Genomic DNA, 15,354 nt, shown 5'->3' with positions numbered 1-15,354 from the left:
GACCCTCTCGGATGTGTGCTCACTCCACAAAATGCTTATGTTGGTGAAAGTCGTTACTAATTGAGTTAAACTCGCCATCTGAACAGCCACACAGTGACATCCTTATCTTTCGACGGTGATTATAAAAGAGATAGCTTCCCTTGCACACGTCTCTCTTGGTCGTGAACAACTTCCCATCATTGAACTTCGTCAATTCCTAGCAAAGATGGACGTCATGGAGCTACCGGCATCTCATACCGCTCTTCTCTAACGCCACGCTCCCCTCTCTCTCATATACCGTGAACTTTGCTTACTTCGGACAGCGTTCAAGCAAAAGGAAGGAAAATGCGGAAACCGCGTAGAAATGGCAAGCACGGTCGTCTTCCAGCGCATCCTCAGATGAAGGCAGAAAGCGTGGCAAATGTTTGATATCCTTCCTCATCCTTCAACTTGCTCCCGGTTGGTCTTACAATGATGACAGTTAAACGTATTGCCAAGTTTGACTGAAGTCCCTGCCGACAATAAAGAAAACATAGACCCTTTCGCCAATTTGTTTGATACGAAGACGACGTGTTCATTTGGTCCTGCAGAGACGGCTCCGGCCACCAAGACCGATGTCAGCCGTCTTCCCCACGAGCGATGTCTAGCGGATATGGCAGGCGAAGGCCATGCTCTCCATTCAAGTCCTCAAGATCAATACCTCGAAATCAAATCAACCATGGATCGTGGTCTCGCAGTGTTCGCTGTTCGCAAGATCAAAGCCGGGACTTTGATCCATTGCGAGGACCCGTTGTTCTCACTTTGTAAAGACGAGGAAGACGACCACTCTGCAATTCAACGCGAGTTCTCGAAACTGCCCCGTGCTAGTCAAAGGAGGTTTCTGAAGCTCTTTGATGCCGAGAAATCACGCATGCCCCGAGTCGTTTCCATTTACTACAGTAATTGTTACAACCTCGACAGTTTCGCTCCTGATGGGAGAGGTGGATCTGCAATCGGCGACCTCTCCAGCAGGTTTAACCACTCATGCATTCCAAATGTCCAGTTCTCGTACAACTTCGATCGCCGTCAAATGATGTTCTATGCCATCAGGGACATACCGCGTGGAAAGGAGGTATGCAGTAGTTATGACAAGAACCTCTTCGAAATCGCGACGAGAAGGAGGCAGAAGCTTCAAATGTACTATGCTTTTGTCTGCCATTGCGAGGCTTGCGAAGGAGCGAATAAAAACGAGTTTTGGGGCAGAAGTGATGAGAGGCGAACAGCTATGCGAGACGCATTCAAGCGTGTGCAGTGTTGCGAGAAGGTCTTTCTCAACGAGAACATCGAAGCCCAGGAGCCAAGGTTCGAGCACAAAGATAGGGCCATCGAAGAAGCGAGATCTGCTCTGGGAAAGTTGGAAACTCTCTTACTCAAGGAGGGCTTGACGGGTGTCGTGTTGGCAAACATATACCGCAGCTTATCGAAATGGTCTGAGCGAAAGCAGCTTCTGGTCGAAACCGTGAAATGGAAGGAGATGGAGCGACTTCACTGCGAATTGGGCCTTGGTGGTCACGCACTTAGAACGAAGGAGGCGGCAGAGAAACTAGCGGACTTGAAAGGGAGGTTTCCAGCATAGCAGTCTACATTCAAAACTCTTAGATCTCATAGAACGTACATATCGGAGCAATCCGACTCCATTTCAATATCATTCTGTATCCGTTTAAAAGATCTATGCTGTTCCTCTGTAGATTTTGTAAAGAGCATCCTCCAATTCCAAGCCCAACTTGCGACTATTCGAATCCCCAGGGGGCATGAGCTGAGTAAAGACTGTGGCAGCAATGCCGCTCTCACGATCAATCCACCACGACAAATTCGGCAAGCCACCCCAGTTCACCGTGCCCTTCTTTCTCCGCCCAGGGATGTCCTCAGTGTTGAGTGCACCAACCAGGGAATGCTGGATTTCCGGCACATTGGCGTATTCTTCATCGGAAGGAGCCCACAGTCGGGAGAAGCTGGTCTCGACGCTATCGCCAACGATGAACTTGCGGAGCCCCTGGACGCTCCCAGGACCCAGTTGGGGAGAGAAGAGTATATCAACAGATTCCTTTTTGAGCAAGGGTGCGCCGCCGCGCAAGAGCGCCGAAAGTAGTTTGATGTAGTCGTTGGGCGTGCTGTACAAACCTGCTCCACCGATGGCATCGCGCGGTTCGAATTTCCACAGCGAGTCGCCTTTCGCCAGGCCGTTCTCCGAGCAGTACGCCGTCTCCTGCATTGGAGGCGGAGCATTTGGCGCAAAGTGCTTCACGGGCCTAAAGGAGGTGTTTTTTGCCCCGAGCGGTCCCCAGATGTTCTCCTGCTCGTACTCGTCGAGGTCCTTCCCCGTGAGAATCTCAACCACTTTCCCAGCCAAGTCAAGGCCCGGGCCATATGCCCAGGACGTGCCTGGCTGGTACACAAGAGGGTGAATCGAGCCTTCGATCTTGCCGCTGAACATGTTGTCCTCTCGCTTCGCCCAGGCTGAGTATTTCAGTATCAGTGGATGGCCGATGTCATATGGCAACCCATTCGAGTGGCTGAGTAGATGTCTGTGGAGAAAATGAGAAAATTCCTTGATCAGCTCCCTTTTCAAGGCGAGCACACGGTACCAAATAATGTCGTCGATCTATCCAACCAACAACGGCTGGGCGGGTCAGACGTACCTCAGAGTAATCTTCCCTTTAACATCCTCGAAGATGGGGCTACCGATTGGCTTGGTCGAAACACCACCGGCAGCGCCTCCTTTAGCGATGGCGTCGATATCGACATTAGCATGCGGGGCGGCGTCGTCGTCGCCCTCAAAGCCAAGGAGAACCTTTTGTTTCTTCAGTTCAGGTATGATCTCTCGCACATCGTCGTCCAGCCCAACCAGGCCCTTCTCGACCAATTGCATCACCGACACCGACGCCGTCAGTTTCGTCTGACTGGCGATCCATGTCAGAGTATTGAGTGTCAGTGGATCGTCTGTAGACCGGTCCACTGTTCTGGATCCGAACGACCGCCGGTAGATATCGTTCCCTGAGTATACGTAGGTTAGTTTTTATGCTATCAGAAGGGACAGAAAAGCGCATTATTTCAGCCTAGGCTTTCGACTGTGGATGGACCTCGGCAGCAAAAATAGAACTGGGGAATCCTTACCCTTGCTATCGATAGCGACGAAACTCACGCCATGGAAACTGCCCGTTGCTGGGTCGGTGTAGCGTTTGAGAATCTCGTCGATTTCGGTCGCCATTGTCGGTGTCTTGCAGATAATAAATAGAGTGTCTAACGCTAGAGTAGAATCTCTCAGTTGGGGCGCCTTGGTGGTTTTATATGCGAGGCCTAGACGTCGAAATTGACGAGTCGACCTGCCATGCTCCGATGAGTCGCCGTGGATCCCCCACTTCCTGCTAGCATCGAATCGTGTCAATTGGGGTGTTTATTGTGTAGCCACACGGGATGAAGCTCGGTTGTCCGGCGGGTTAAGCCCGCCATTTACGAGGTGCCAGATGGCCAGAGAAGTCAGATACTCCTTGGGCATATGCCTGGTACTACCAGTGTAACAGGCGATGTTGAAATTGACCACGCGTGATCCCAGAGCAAGTGGAACAGATTGAAAAAGAATGCACGACCGTAGGTATCGAGAGGTCCATCGCATACAATCCGCTTCTAGAAAATACTACCCCAAAGTTGTGGCACATTAACACAGTAGTAAAACTCTCGGATCTATTCGACAACATCCAGGATAATCCACGGGCTTCACCGATGCAAACATCACGCCCAGCTATCTTGTTTAAGGAGGCCTCCTAAAAGGCCACTTGCTTTCTTGCCCTTACTGGCTGCCTTCTTGGCAATCCCAGCTCGCTGACTCATTTTCTCCTCCCTCATCGTTGGCCGATAGTTGACTGCATTCCTTCTCCCGCCGTTCCCTTTTCGGACGAACTCCTTTTCCTCATTAGCATTTCCTCTTTCTTTTCTGTTCGTCACTACGCCAGTGGCAGACACATTCTCGTTCTTTCCAGAAAGGCTACCAAGACTGGAGTTGGTTGTAGCTCTTCGAAGAAGACTGGGCATTTTGCCAAACGATGCGCTTGCCGAGGAGTTGGAGCCGTAGAATGCCATTTTGGCGCTTGATGAAGAGCTGGACGAAGATGAAGATTGTCGAAGCATGCTTAGACGATTGATGATGTTTGGTCGTTCCTTCGTTCGTCGTTCTGAGAAGGGCGCGCGGCTTTCACTATATGGTGCCGTTGGCTTCTTGAAAGCCATTTCCTCTGGAGACTGCTGGTCATCGTCGACAATGAAATCGCCTAAATCCCCACCTTCTTTAGCGTTCTCATCTGCTTCCGCCATCTGAAGGTGACGATCAAGATTGACGTATGCTTCTGACTCATCATCGGAATCGGACAGCCCTAGATCAATTGTTCCTGACTGAGAATCTGGCTCGTCAATGAGGATTGAGACTGACTCTCGAATTTCGGCCAATGTTGCAGGTCGCTGACTTGAAGGCTTGACAAATCGACCCAAAGAACTTCTCGCTTGGTTGAGCTTGGACGGTGCCGCAATACTCAAAGGTTCCTTGGGATCGGCTAGATGGGCTTGGCTCAATCCATCTCCAACTCCTTCGTGTACACCTGGCTCGTAGTCCGCTTGTTGTCGACTATCCTTTTCTTGAGATTCCTCTTCTAAGGGCGTGTCTGGCTGATCGAGGTCACCGTCATCATCGCTGAGATCTCGGTCCTCAATACTTCGAAGGAAGGCTTCCTTTTTCTTATCCTCTGCGATCTTGCCAACAGCTTCGTCCTTGAGGAGTTCCCGCCTCATTTTGGCAAATTCTCGTCTTTTGGCTTCCCTTCTCCTAACCGCTGCGTCTTCTTCATCCGAGATGTCAAGATCATCATGATTTCGCTTCCGTCGAAGAGCACCAGTGGTGATGTCTTTCATTAACTTTGAGACAGCGGCCTCGTCTTGTTCTCGTTCACGATCAGCGTAAAGTCTGGCGAGTTTTGCTTCGTCCCCAATCCCGACCTGAGTGTCCTCATCGATCATCTCTCGATCATGATCATTTTCTTCTTCATTGACATCCTCATCACTTGCTCCACCTAGCCCTGCGTATTCGTCCTCGGATTCTTCAGCCGCTTCATCAACGACATTTTTAGCATGTGACTTTGCTTTGTCGAAAGCTTCCACGGGTTTTCTTTTGGCAGCTTGCCGCATGAGATCGAATGCTGATTTATCCAGACCTTCATCTTCATCCTCAGAGTCATCTAAATTGGTTCGGCCTCGTCGGAGTCTGGACTTCCGTTGCAATATAGGGCTGTTTTCAACATCTGCTGGAAGAATCAGAGTATCTAGTGTTGAGTACGAAGGGGCATGTTGAGGTGTTTCTGTAGAAAATCGATTGCCAGCGAAAGGGGTCATGACGTACCCCCTGTCTTGTGTAGGTTCAAATTGTGCTTGCGACGGAGTATATTGTGTCCCAGCAAATCCGAGTGTCACTGCCGGAGATTGAGGGACAAGCTGTGACTCTGAAAATGAAAGGTCAAGGTTCAAAGGCTGTGTCTGAGAAGCGGGTTGACTATCGGTGATGATGTCAATAGAGTCCAGTCTTTGAAGGTGTGGAATCATTGTGATACTGGGCGATGGTAGATCCATTGTCATCGCAAGGCTATTTTGCCGTTGAGATTCTGCCATATCTTGACTTTGGGAATCAGCCATTGTTGCGGCAAATGCTTGAGTGAGACCAATAGGAAGGTCATCGGACATCTGTAGACCCGGAATCTGTTTCCGACCTGAGCGCAGGAGAGACTGGGGTGTCTTTGCTGGAGGAGGCAATTGTGGCGATCTGAGTGTGTCAATGAGCCCCTGATCTTCCTCATCATCGCTCAACACACGATTAACACGACTTTTCCTGTTTTGTAGGGTACTGGCCAGATCGTCGGTAGTATCCAGATCGGGGTGCTCTTGGTCTTCTGGCTCATCTTCCTGAGAGGATGGACCTTCTGAAGCGCTTTCATGCGCTTCAGCGTTCACGAGGCTGTTTCCAGCTTCTTGCACCTCTTCATCATCGTCGTCGTCGTCGTCGTCGTCATCTTGCTCTTCCTCAGAATCCCCCGACACTTCCAAATCTTCTTCATCTTCAAAGTCTGCACTTTGGACACTCTCATCGTCATCATCGTCGTCGTCTAAGTAGTCTTTGGTGTAAACGCCATCTTTCTTTGCCTGGGCTAGTTCACGCTTCTGAATATCCGTAGCTGCTTGTCGGGCTCTTTCAAGAATATCTTCAACTTCTTGCTCTTCTCGCTCGCGCTCTTCAGTTGTCTGAATCACCACTCCTTTCGCTTTGAGCTCGTCAATTCTCTGTTGCCGTTCTTGTCGTGCTTGAAGACGGGCTGCTTTGCGGAGGGAAGCTTCCATCTCTGCAGCATTCATTGAGTGTTTCCGATCTGCAGCACCCATTAAATTTGCAAGGGATCGGAGAGCAATGTGAGAAGGTGCCTCTTTCGCCTTGCGCTTAGGCAACTGTTCAAATGCCGCATATTTCCGCTTGTCACCTTTCGAGGTCACAACCTCAAGATCAGAATCAGAATCCTCTGCATCCATTGCTCTGGCAAATTTAAGCTCCAAGTGGCGCTGCTTGAGTGTTTGCTTAAGTGTGGGCTTGGATATAGGATTCGGGCCAGACAAAGAATGTACATTGAGGACAGAGACTTGTTCCTGTAGCAGCTCCTCAGAAATAGCTCGTCCTTTGCCCTTGTCAAGACTCTTGATATGTCCCCCCGTGTGTTGTCCTAGGGCCGAGGTCATTCCCAAAGCAGGCTCTTTGCTCGTGGCATCCGGCAGATCACCTTGCATCGGACTTGTCGGTGGTGTTTCATGGGTGCTATTTCTCTCAGTATCCGAACCAGTGATTGAACTGCTGGTGCTAGGCCGCTGGACTCCGAATCCTTTTGAAACTATGCTTGAATTTGGTTTCGGAAAGTTGAACCTGGCCAGGAGGCTTTCCTTAGAAATCTTCTTCTTAGTCCTTGCTTGATGTGCCAGCTGCATATTTCTGCTCATACGTTGCGTTTCTCGGTTCATCTCCTCGAGAGCTTTCTTACTAGCCTTTCTAGCAGGGCGAGCTTGAGTTGACAACTTCTTTCCCCGTTCAAGCTCAGAAGGTTCGCTGTCTTCATCTGAATCATCCGCGGGACTCGAACCGCGCTGAAGCCGACTTTTCTTTTGCACACCTTGGACTTTTTGAGCACGAGCGGCTTGCTTTGCCACTTCTTCAGCTTCCTTCTCCAGCCTCTGCTTACGGTGCTTCTGCACAAGAGCTAGAAACTTGGAGGTGCTCTGGCCTGTCCCGGGTTCTGATTGTCCAGCGTCTGAATCGTCCATGGCCCTGTTTGGTGCATCCTGGAGCGTTGCTGAGCGCGAGGGAAAGAATAATGGGGACACAGATCTGGCGTGGACTTCAGTGCTCGGAACAGGGCTGCTCTTTCGTTTGGTAAGAAGTCTCCTCCTCATGGCAGGGTTTTCGATCAACTCGTCACTCTCCGAGCTTGATGTGGCATTGCCAGCTTGCTTGACCGTTTCATCATTCCCATTCCTCAATGGGCCATGGCCATTACTGTCTATTCCTTGCAATCGGGCTGCAATTCGCGATCGAGGCACTCCCTGCAAACTATCCTCCTCTTCTGGGTCGTCGTCAACCGGCAAGATTGGAGGGTTCTGTTGCACGTGTGATGGTTTCGCATTGGTATTAGGGATATCCGGAGGAGAGAGATCAGAGTCAGAGTCGTCGAATCTTGCAAGCAGAGCTTGTACTTTTCTGCTTGGTGTGAGGACATCTGATGCTTGGCTGTGCGATGAGTTTGGCGTGGACGGGGGTGAGGGAGACGAATGCAAAGACATCTTGGATAAGTTTCAGTTCGATTTCGAACCAGAAAGTTTATTGTAGCATGAAGCTGTGATAGATACTTTGTAGAGATATATCGAGCCTGTTTACGAAGAGAGGGCATTGAGCAGTACTCGTATGGATGTCTGAAGGGTATCCCAAGTTCCCAACACGAGTGGGGGAGACACGCGACGCGTTTTGCTGCCAAGGAGGCGCGTTGGCGTCGCGCAACGTCACCCCCAGCTTATTAGAAGGCCGCCCTAGGTATTCCTAACAAAGAAACTATAAATCTATTAGTATTTTATAAATATGTTATAAATATTTGTATAGTGCCTAGTAGTATGGTACTCGAACTCTATTATACTTAACTTTTAATTAAGTAGCTTACATAATTAAAAAGTTATAATAGTTCTTGGCTTGTGGGTAGTGGAAGGTGCAAAGGTAAAAAAGTCTTACCCTGACCACGGAAGGGATGGATAATCGCGTAGTAGGACGTGTATGAGAAGCCATGATCTTCAGCCTGTTGATGATTTCGTTCTTGAAGGCCACACCTTTTCTGTTTCTCTATTGATTGGTAAGGGACATATGTGAAGCGTAGAAGCACTTGACCATGACCAGTAGCATGGACTTGGGTCAAAAGGTTACATTTAGACCTCTTTCCACACATCGAGTGCCTAATCCCATTGTTATATCAGGTACGTCCAGGTATCACTATTCGAGAAATTCAACCAATCCAGGCCATCCAACTTGTCATCGTCCTCATTTAATTGGAGATTCCACCACTCATTATCAGCTCTGTTGATATGCAACCAGGGAATGGTCCCTGTTCTTGTTCCAGGGTCCTCAAATCCACTGTTATCGGAGACTTGAAAAGCAGCTGGTTGGTATGGCTCAGATACTGAATCTCTTACAGCCTCAGTTTGCAGCCCAGAATGAAGGAAAATCTCATCTCCAAAGTTGCATCCCTCCTGGAAATGGTCCCCTTGTACCGATGTATTGAATGCGGCAAGCGTTGATGAATTGTTCGAGCTAAACTTCCCTTCGGAGGCATCGGGTCTCTCTGTTCTCATCCGGACTTTGTCTATCGATCTCCTATCAGACTCTCTAGTCCAAAAATCCCAGTGAGGGCTTGCCTGGACAGCAGCAGAAAGTTTATCAAACTTTTGGTGCCAATAGTCAGCTCTTGAATTCAAGAGTGAAATGGAAAACTTACTGGGGGCTGTAATGGTTTCCAGTATTGTCGAAGATTGTCTAGCAGGCAGATAGTGGCTTTCAGGGCCGCGATTCTCCTCCTTTTAACCTCAAACTCAATTCTTTCATAATACTCATCTCTCCGTTCAGCAAAAGTCTCAACTGCAAGAAAAACCGTGGCGGCCAGAAAAGCTCCAAATGCCAGAAGTGGGGGCAAGCATGTGGCATCACGAGTTCCATCTAAATAAGGACCCACGAGCTTTGCATACAAATCTGCATGATGAAGCATGGTCTTTGCGCTGTTCCGAAATACTTCGACTGGTATGGATGGTTCGGCTGCGAAACCGGAGAAGAACGGCACAATTTTCGAATGTAGAGTCATCTGCGATATATGGTAAAGAGCGTCAAAGAATTCCAAAGCTCGCATATCTGCTGAGTTGCCCACTTTTTCGAGGGCCAAGCGGTAGGATGAAGTTATGGACTCTTCGTATGTTAACTTTGCGCGGTCTGAGAGTGTCGACATCTCGTCAATCCTCAGTTTGGATGGGATTTTTGAGCACGACCGAGCGAATAGCTGGATCTTCGCCCTAGCCAACGCTATCAGGTTGTTTTTTTTTTTGTTTTTTTTTTGGCGATATTCAAGGACTTCGACTTACCAAATTCCAACCATTTTTATTCCCGCTGCTGCCACTGTTGTTATCGTTTCGTCGTCCCCAGAATCGAGCAGGACTGTTCGCCAGTTCTCATTCATCGCCTCGGTTGGCGTTACTTCCCATCCAGACAAGGACGGAACTATCCTAGCGGGAAGTGGAATCATGGATGCCTCCGACCACGCCGACTTGAGATAAGCCGCTGGTTCTGCGCCAACACAAACGGAGATCCAGCACGCCCAGAAGCAGCGCCGTTGCAGTTCCAAGTTAAGCGAACGAGCTGCGTCCACGCTGGTACCTATGGTATGCTGACCATAGCCAGAGATGGCGCAGAAACGGTGTGCCAGAGCTTGGCACGTAGCTGTTAGCAAGGACATCCGCACGTATTGAGCGAATGAAGGCTGGAGACGTGTGCCATGGACCAACAACCTACCAAGACAGAGATCGCCAGCTTTAGAATTGCCCACTGCGAACCAGTATATTTGTAGGACTTCGAGCGCTTGACAAGCAGCTAACGAAGAGTTTGCTACCAAGGAACACATCGCTTCATCGGTGGCAGTTCTCGCCCAGGTCAGTCCATGTTTTCGATACATCCTCAGAGCGTCTAGTTCTGGCGCTAACATCGATTCGGTGGGTTCTTCCTTCTCGGGATTGAGAAATCTGTATACAGGTAAGTGAGAAGAAACCATAGTGCGGAATCGAAAATAACATACAGTGTGGCGTTCGCAAACAATCCCTTGAGTAGATATCCAGGTATCGCGCCAGCCAAGTAGTCTTGGAAGAGAAGTGCTTTGCAGAACAGGACAGGAGCATTGCATATCCTTGCATAGTAGATCTCCAACAATGAAAGACCTAATGCGACAGGAGGCATGCTCGTGTCGATTATATCTACATCATGATCTAGTCTCGCATTTGGCATCGGATGATGGGTGTGGCGCAAGTGCGCAGGATACATCTAGGAGCGGTCAACACAAGACTGTACATGAAATCCCGCAAAAATTCCATTGCGCCTGTGCCTACAGCAGAGCAATAGCTCTTACCTCAGATGAGACATTCGCCCAATTCTCAAGACTCTGGATATCTACGAAGACATCCGGTGATTTATCACGCTGTCTTTCTGCCTGTCGAGTGGTGGACTGTGGTGTCGCTGACTCTGCCCGCTCGATGGTGTCTGAGTCGGCCGGAAATTTCTGGAACTCCATAAAATTCTGAGGAGTCGTGTCCTCATTCCCGTCTCGGCGACAGACAGTAGGGACATTGCGACTTGCTGGACTTTGATGAACGTCTTGACTTGAGGGTCGGGGCCCCAGCCTTTGTCGCCGTCGATCAAAACGTCTGGGATATACACAATTGCTCCGGAACTTTTGACACCGAAGGCAGACGGGTTGGTCACGGCTGCATTTCAACTTTGAGGTGCAGGTCAGGATAAGTCAATTTTGATAACACAGCGACAGTATATATACCTTCTGATGGCGACAACGATAGCAAGCAGTGCTTGACAGCTTGGTATCGCTAGACTTCAAGTCTCTGTTTGGAGTGTCTGTAAGGTGTTGTGGAGTCGACTCGCTCCATCGGTCCTGAGCAGCCTGTGGACTTGAAGCGATCATGAGGCCCTTCGGTCCTTTCGAATCTCTCGCATGAGACCGATCAACGCACTGAGAGCTTTTGAGAGAGGAAAATATCTCACGGTCGACGAGTACTTCTCTAGCACATCCTTAGCGCATCTTCCTCATCCCCGTATTGCTCCCCCGCATTCATGCCGTGGAACCTTGCTGTCTCCCATTGGTTTGGTATTGGTAAGCCCAGCAAGCCAAGGCCGATCGGCCCGAGTTTCGTGGAGAGTGGAGCCCGAGTATACCGGTCGCTAGAGGAGCTCAAGGCTGAGCACGCATGTTGGGATCACCTAACTTTCTCGCACAAGACAAACTGAAAGCAGATCTTCCCACACCGCTTTTTGAAGCAGTGATGTTGAGGCTCAAGATGGAGGGCACACTATTTACTCTGTATTAGCTGGAATTTCTTCGTGAATCCGGTAGGAGGCTGTCAGTTGAAGCCTTAACATCCTACGTTGAATTTTCTCTTCGAGGCTTTACTGTTGGCGCCAAAGTGACTATCGACGGAACAGGCAGACAACCTCGTAATAACGATCAATGAGTCGGTGCCACAGCCTCTGGAATGCTTTGGAATCATGGAAAACAGGCTCCAGAAGGTCATCTTGCCTAGTAATTGTCTCTATAAACCAGAACGGTGACCATAGAATAGAAGAAGACAGAAATCTCAATAACGCTGACTTGCCTGTATCGATTGGCCCATACAGTTGTACAGTCCAAATCCTCCAACATTTACGCATACAGCATATGTTCACTTGGAGATGAGTATTTCATGCCGCCATACCGCCGTGCCTTCGAACACAGTGTCCCGAACTCGCTCCGCTGTCGTCAGAACTCCCTTTGAATCTTGATGGAAGCCATCCTTACAGGAGAGCAACAAACGCGACTAATTTGTCGGTTCCGAAAACTCGCCTCGGACCGACTAGGATTCTATCTTGTCCTAACAAGCGGAGCCATATGGGCTCTCACTTATAAAGCCTCGGCCAGGGTTTTAGTTAGTCACTCCACACCTCCTTTTATCCCCCACAAACATCGTATAAGGGGTTCTTCTTCAATTGGCGGGAGAAGCGATAGCCAAGGAAGGCGAAGCCAGAGAAGTGAAAGTTCCTCACTGGAAACCTGGGTCCGAATCTGGAGAATCGGGGCTTCGGGCATGGCATCGGCTCACGAGGAGCGCTCTAGCCTCATGACAACGATTCAACGAAACTAGAGTTCACAGAAGTCTGTACAATGCCCCAGATGAACGAATATCTTCCACCGGAAGTTAATCTCACGCCTTCTGAGATACCTGGGTGGGAAGCAAGTTAGGTAGCATCTCAACTCATGCCCGGCAGGAATATAAAGCCCCTGACACTTCCGCTCCCACAAGGAGCGTTCCTCACATTCTGAACGTCCCTACCAGCTCTCCGGTCGAACCTGTGTCATCATATTGCTTTCCATCCAGCAGTTGTGACTGGTAAATTTTTCAATTTATAGACGGACACCATGGCGAAACCTGAACTACATGTCGCAGAGCCTACCGCCAATGATAACATCGGATACGAACATAAGGAAAGGCATGATACCACAATCAAGGAGAATGATGAGGAAACGACACCTGTCAAGCCTGAGCCTGGAGAGACTCTGAACGGGCAAGTCTTCTCAATGAGGGAGTTCGACCCAGCTTTGGACGAGAAAATGCGGCTGCTCAATGAGGTAGAGCTCCCATTCCACAGACCAAACCATCAGGATTTCCGATAAGAGTGATAGAGCGCCCGCTGATATCTGTGACCTGTCCCAGGCAATCGAAGAAATCGGCTGGACGGGCTTCCACCTCCGAATGTTCTTCCTTAGCGGGTTCGGCTACTTCGCAGACAGCCTGATCCTCCTGCTCATGTCGGTCACACTGGGGCCTGCCGTGAAGGAATTCCAGCCCTCATTTCCACGCGGTGTGCTCATGGCCGCCTACGCAGGCATGCTCACGGGAGCCCTGTTCTTCGGGCTGACAGGCGATATGATCGGGCGGCGCCTCGCGTTCAACTCATCCCTGTTCATCTGCTCGACCTTCGCCATCCTCGCGGGCGCTTCCCCGAACTGGATCGTCCTCGGCCTCTTCGTCTCGCTCTCCTGTTTCGGCGGCGGCGGCAACGTCGTCCTCGACGCCACCGTGTTCCTTGAATTCCTCCCCAGCAACTACCAATGGCTCTTGACCGTGATGGCGTGCTGGTGGGGGCTGGGCCCCGTCGTCGCCGCTTCGTTTGCATGGCCGTTGCTCTCCCTGCCACAGTTCATCTGCAAGGCCGGAGAAGTCTGCACGCGCTCGAAAAACATGGGCTGGCGCTACGTCTGGTTCGGGAACGGCGCGCTTGTCATGGTCCTGAGTATTGTCCGGATCACACTCGTCCACCTCCCCGAGACGCCCAAGTTCCTGATCTCGCAAGGTCGCGACGAAGAAGCCGCGGCGGCGTTGCGGAAGGTCGCTCAGCGCTACAATCGCCCGTGCAGCCTCACGGGCGAGCAGCTCCAGGCGTGTGGGAAAATCAAATCCCGCACGGGCGAGTCGCCTCGAGGCTTCGCCGCCGTAGGCACTCACTTGAAAGGCCTATTCCAGACGAGACAGTTGGCCCTCTCGACCTGTCTGATCTGGCTGTCCTGGCTCCTGATTGGCCTTGCCTATCCTTTAGTACGTCCGCCTTCATGCAACATGCTCCACAAGGTCAAGCTAAACGAAACCGCAGTTCTACGCCTTCCTCCCCGAATACCTCGCCTCGCGCGGCGCACGAACCGGCGAAGGGTCGCCCTACTACATCTGGCGCAACTACCTGATCACCAACACCTGCGGCATCTTCGGCCCTATATTCGCAGGGTACCTGTGTAACGTCAAACTATTGGGCAGACGCTACACTTTGGTAATTTCGGCTCTTGTAAATCTCCCTTTTCAAGCTGAGCTGCCCATATCATACCTACTGGAGGAGAGAGACGTCGATAAGACATTGACTGACTGTGACCATGACTGCCAAGCTCACCATGAGCCTTTTCTTCGCGTACACCAAGGTCCGCACGCCCGCGGAAAATCTCGGCTTGACGTGTGCAATCTATTTCTGCTTCAAGATGTATTATGGGACTATTTGTGAGTTGGACTTCTGCTGTGGCCTGTGTCCCCTGTCCCCTTTGCCACTACCATCACTCTCAGTCCTGTCACGGGCTCATTGTTTTCGTCCTCGACGCAATCGCCAGCTTCTCTCAGCCCTTCGCGTTTAGTAGATCCATTCGAGTGGATCCATACAATAATTCTGAATCATCCTGCTGACTTGTGACACCTCCTTCATCGCACCAGACGCATACACTCCAGAGGTACGTACATATATCTCCCTTTACAGGCATACACAAAGACGGAAATGTCACTAACAGTGTCACAGGTCCTCCCATCCGCGCACCGCACAACCGGCTACGGTATCGCTATCGGCTGCAACCGGGTCATGGGGCTCGTGTCGATCATCGTCGCTACATACGCCAACACGGCGACCGAGGTGCCCATATACCTATGTGCGTCGCTGTATATTGCCATGGTGAGCAATTAACTCTCAATTCTCTGAGGATGTTATTTGGAAGGAAAGGTTCTATTCTGACTAGTGTGTCTTTGATTTTAGGCTATCTGTGCGCTCCTCATGCCGTTCGAACCGTATGGGAAGAAGGCCATGTAATTAATGGGTTGGTTGGTTGTTTGTTCGGTCAGTTGTGGCAGCTGGTGAAGTCTTGCCGCGCAGGAATAGCTGGACCTTTGAGCATGAAGATTGCTATGCAGTACTCCGTAGCGGTTACTTTCCACCTACATACAGTACGCTGTAGCTCTAACTCGAGCATTGGGCAGATTTGCGAATACCCAGGCAGTATCTACGACACTTAAATGGACGCTGTCACAAAAGCAAGTAAGGGACCACGGAGTTTATTTTATCCGTACTACTAGTTAGTATACTTGAGGCGACCCTGATAAACCTTTGGGGCCCACCCAGGGGGCGAGCCTGGTCATGTGAAATCGAACCTTTTCCCTAGCTATCATCATGTCCAA

At 50.3% G+C, this 15,354-nt stretch overlaps 5 protein-coding genes across 5 annotated transcripts; 2 read left to right on the top strand and 3 right to left on the bottom strand.

Moving 5' to 3' along the window:
- Window positions 1–631: 631 nt before the first annotated feature.
- Window positions 632–1,594, top strand: A1O9_00119 (uncharacterized protein; the record flags this gene model as incomplete). Its single annotated transcript, XM_013409283.1, has 1 exon — window positions 632–1,594. One exon carries the CDS (start codon window positions 632–634, stop codon window positions 1,592–1,594), a length of 963 nt encoding a protein of 320 aa, XP_013264737.1.
- A 93-nt stretch (window positions 1,595–1,687) lies between these two features.
- On the bottom strand, window positions 1,688–3,226 carry A1O9_00118 (beta-lactamase; the record flags this gene model as incomplete). The annotated part of the gene is made up of 4 exons (XM_013409282.1): window positions 1,688–2,543; window positions 2,658–2,707; window positions 2,762–3,012; window positions 3,133–3,226. 4 exons carry the CDS (start codon window positions 3,224–3,226, stop codon window positions 1,688–1,690), a joined length of 1,251 nt encoding a protein of 416 aa, XP_013264736.1.
- A 521-nt stretch (window positions 3,227–3,747) lies between these two features.
- A1O9_00117 (uncharacterized protein) lies at window positions 3,748–7,872 on the bottom strand (the record flags this gene model as incomplete). Its single annotated transcript, XM_013409281.1, has 1 exon — window positions 3,748–7,872. The coding sequence occupies one exon, from the start codon at window positions 7,870–7,872 to the stop codon at window positions 3,748–3,750; it is 4,125 nt and encodes a 1,374-aa protein (XP_013264735.1).
- Window positions 7,873–8,541: 669 nt separating this feature from the next.
- On the bottom strand, window positions 8,542–10,898 carry A1O9_00116 (uncharacterized protein; the record flags this gene model as incomplete). Its single annotated transcript, XM_013409280.1, has 6 exons — window positions 8,542–9,015; window positions 9,069–9,633; window positions 9,703–10,045; window positions 10,130–10,356; window positions 10,410–10,651; window positions 10,737–10,898. The coding sequence occupies 6 exons, from the start codon at window positions 10,896–10,898 to the stop codon at window positions 8,542–8,544; spliced, it is 2,013 nt and encodes a 670-aa protein (XP_013264734.1).
- A 1,893-nt stretch (window positions 10,899–12,791) lies between these two features.
- On the top strand, window positions 12,792–14,989 carry A1O9_00115 (uncharacterized protein; the record flags this gene model as incomplete). The annotated part of the gene is made up of 7 exons (XM_013409279.1): window positions 12,792–13,001; window positions 13,087–13,968; window positions 14,024–14,209; window positions 14,307–14,415; window positions 14,623–14,639; window positions 14,705–14,854; window positions 14,936–14,989. 7 exons carry the CDS (start codon window positions 12,792–12,794, stop codon window positions 14,987–14,989), a joined length of 1,608 nt encoding a protein of 535 aa, XP_013264733.1.
- Between the last annotated feature and the right edge of the window lie 365 nt (window positions 14,990–15,354).

This window comes from Exophiala aquamarina (genome assembly GCF_000709125.1).
Source record: "Exophiala aquamarina CBS 119918 chromosome Unknown aczIA-supercont1.1, whole genome shotgun sequence".
In the NCBI taxonomy this organism is placed as follows: Eukaryota; Fungi; Ascomycota; class Eurotiomycetes; order Chaetothyriales; family Herpotrichiellaceae; genus Exophiala; species Exophiala aquamarina.
This window is presented reverse-complemented; position numbering and strand designations above follow the sequence as displayed.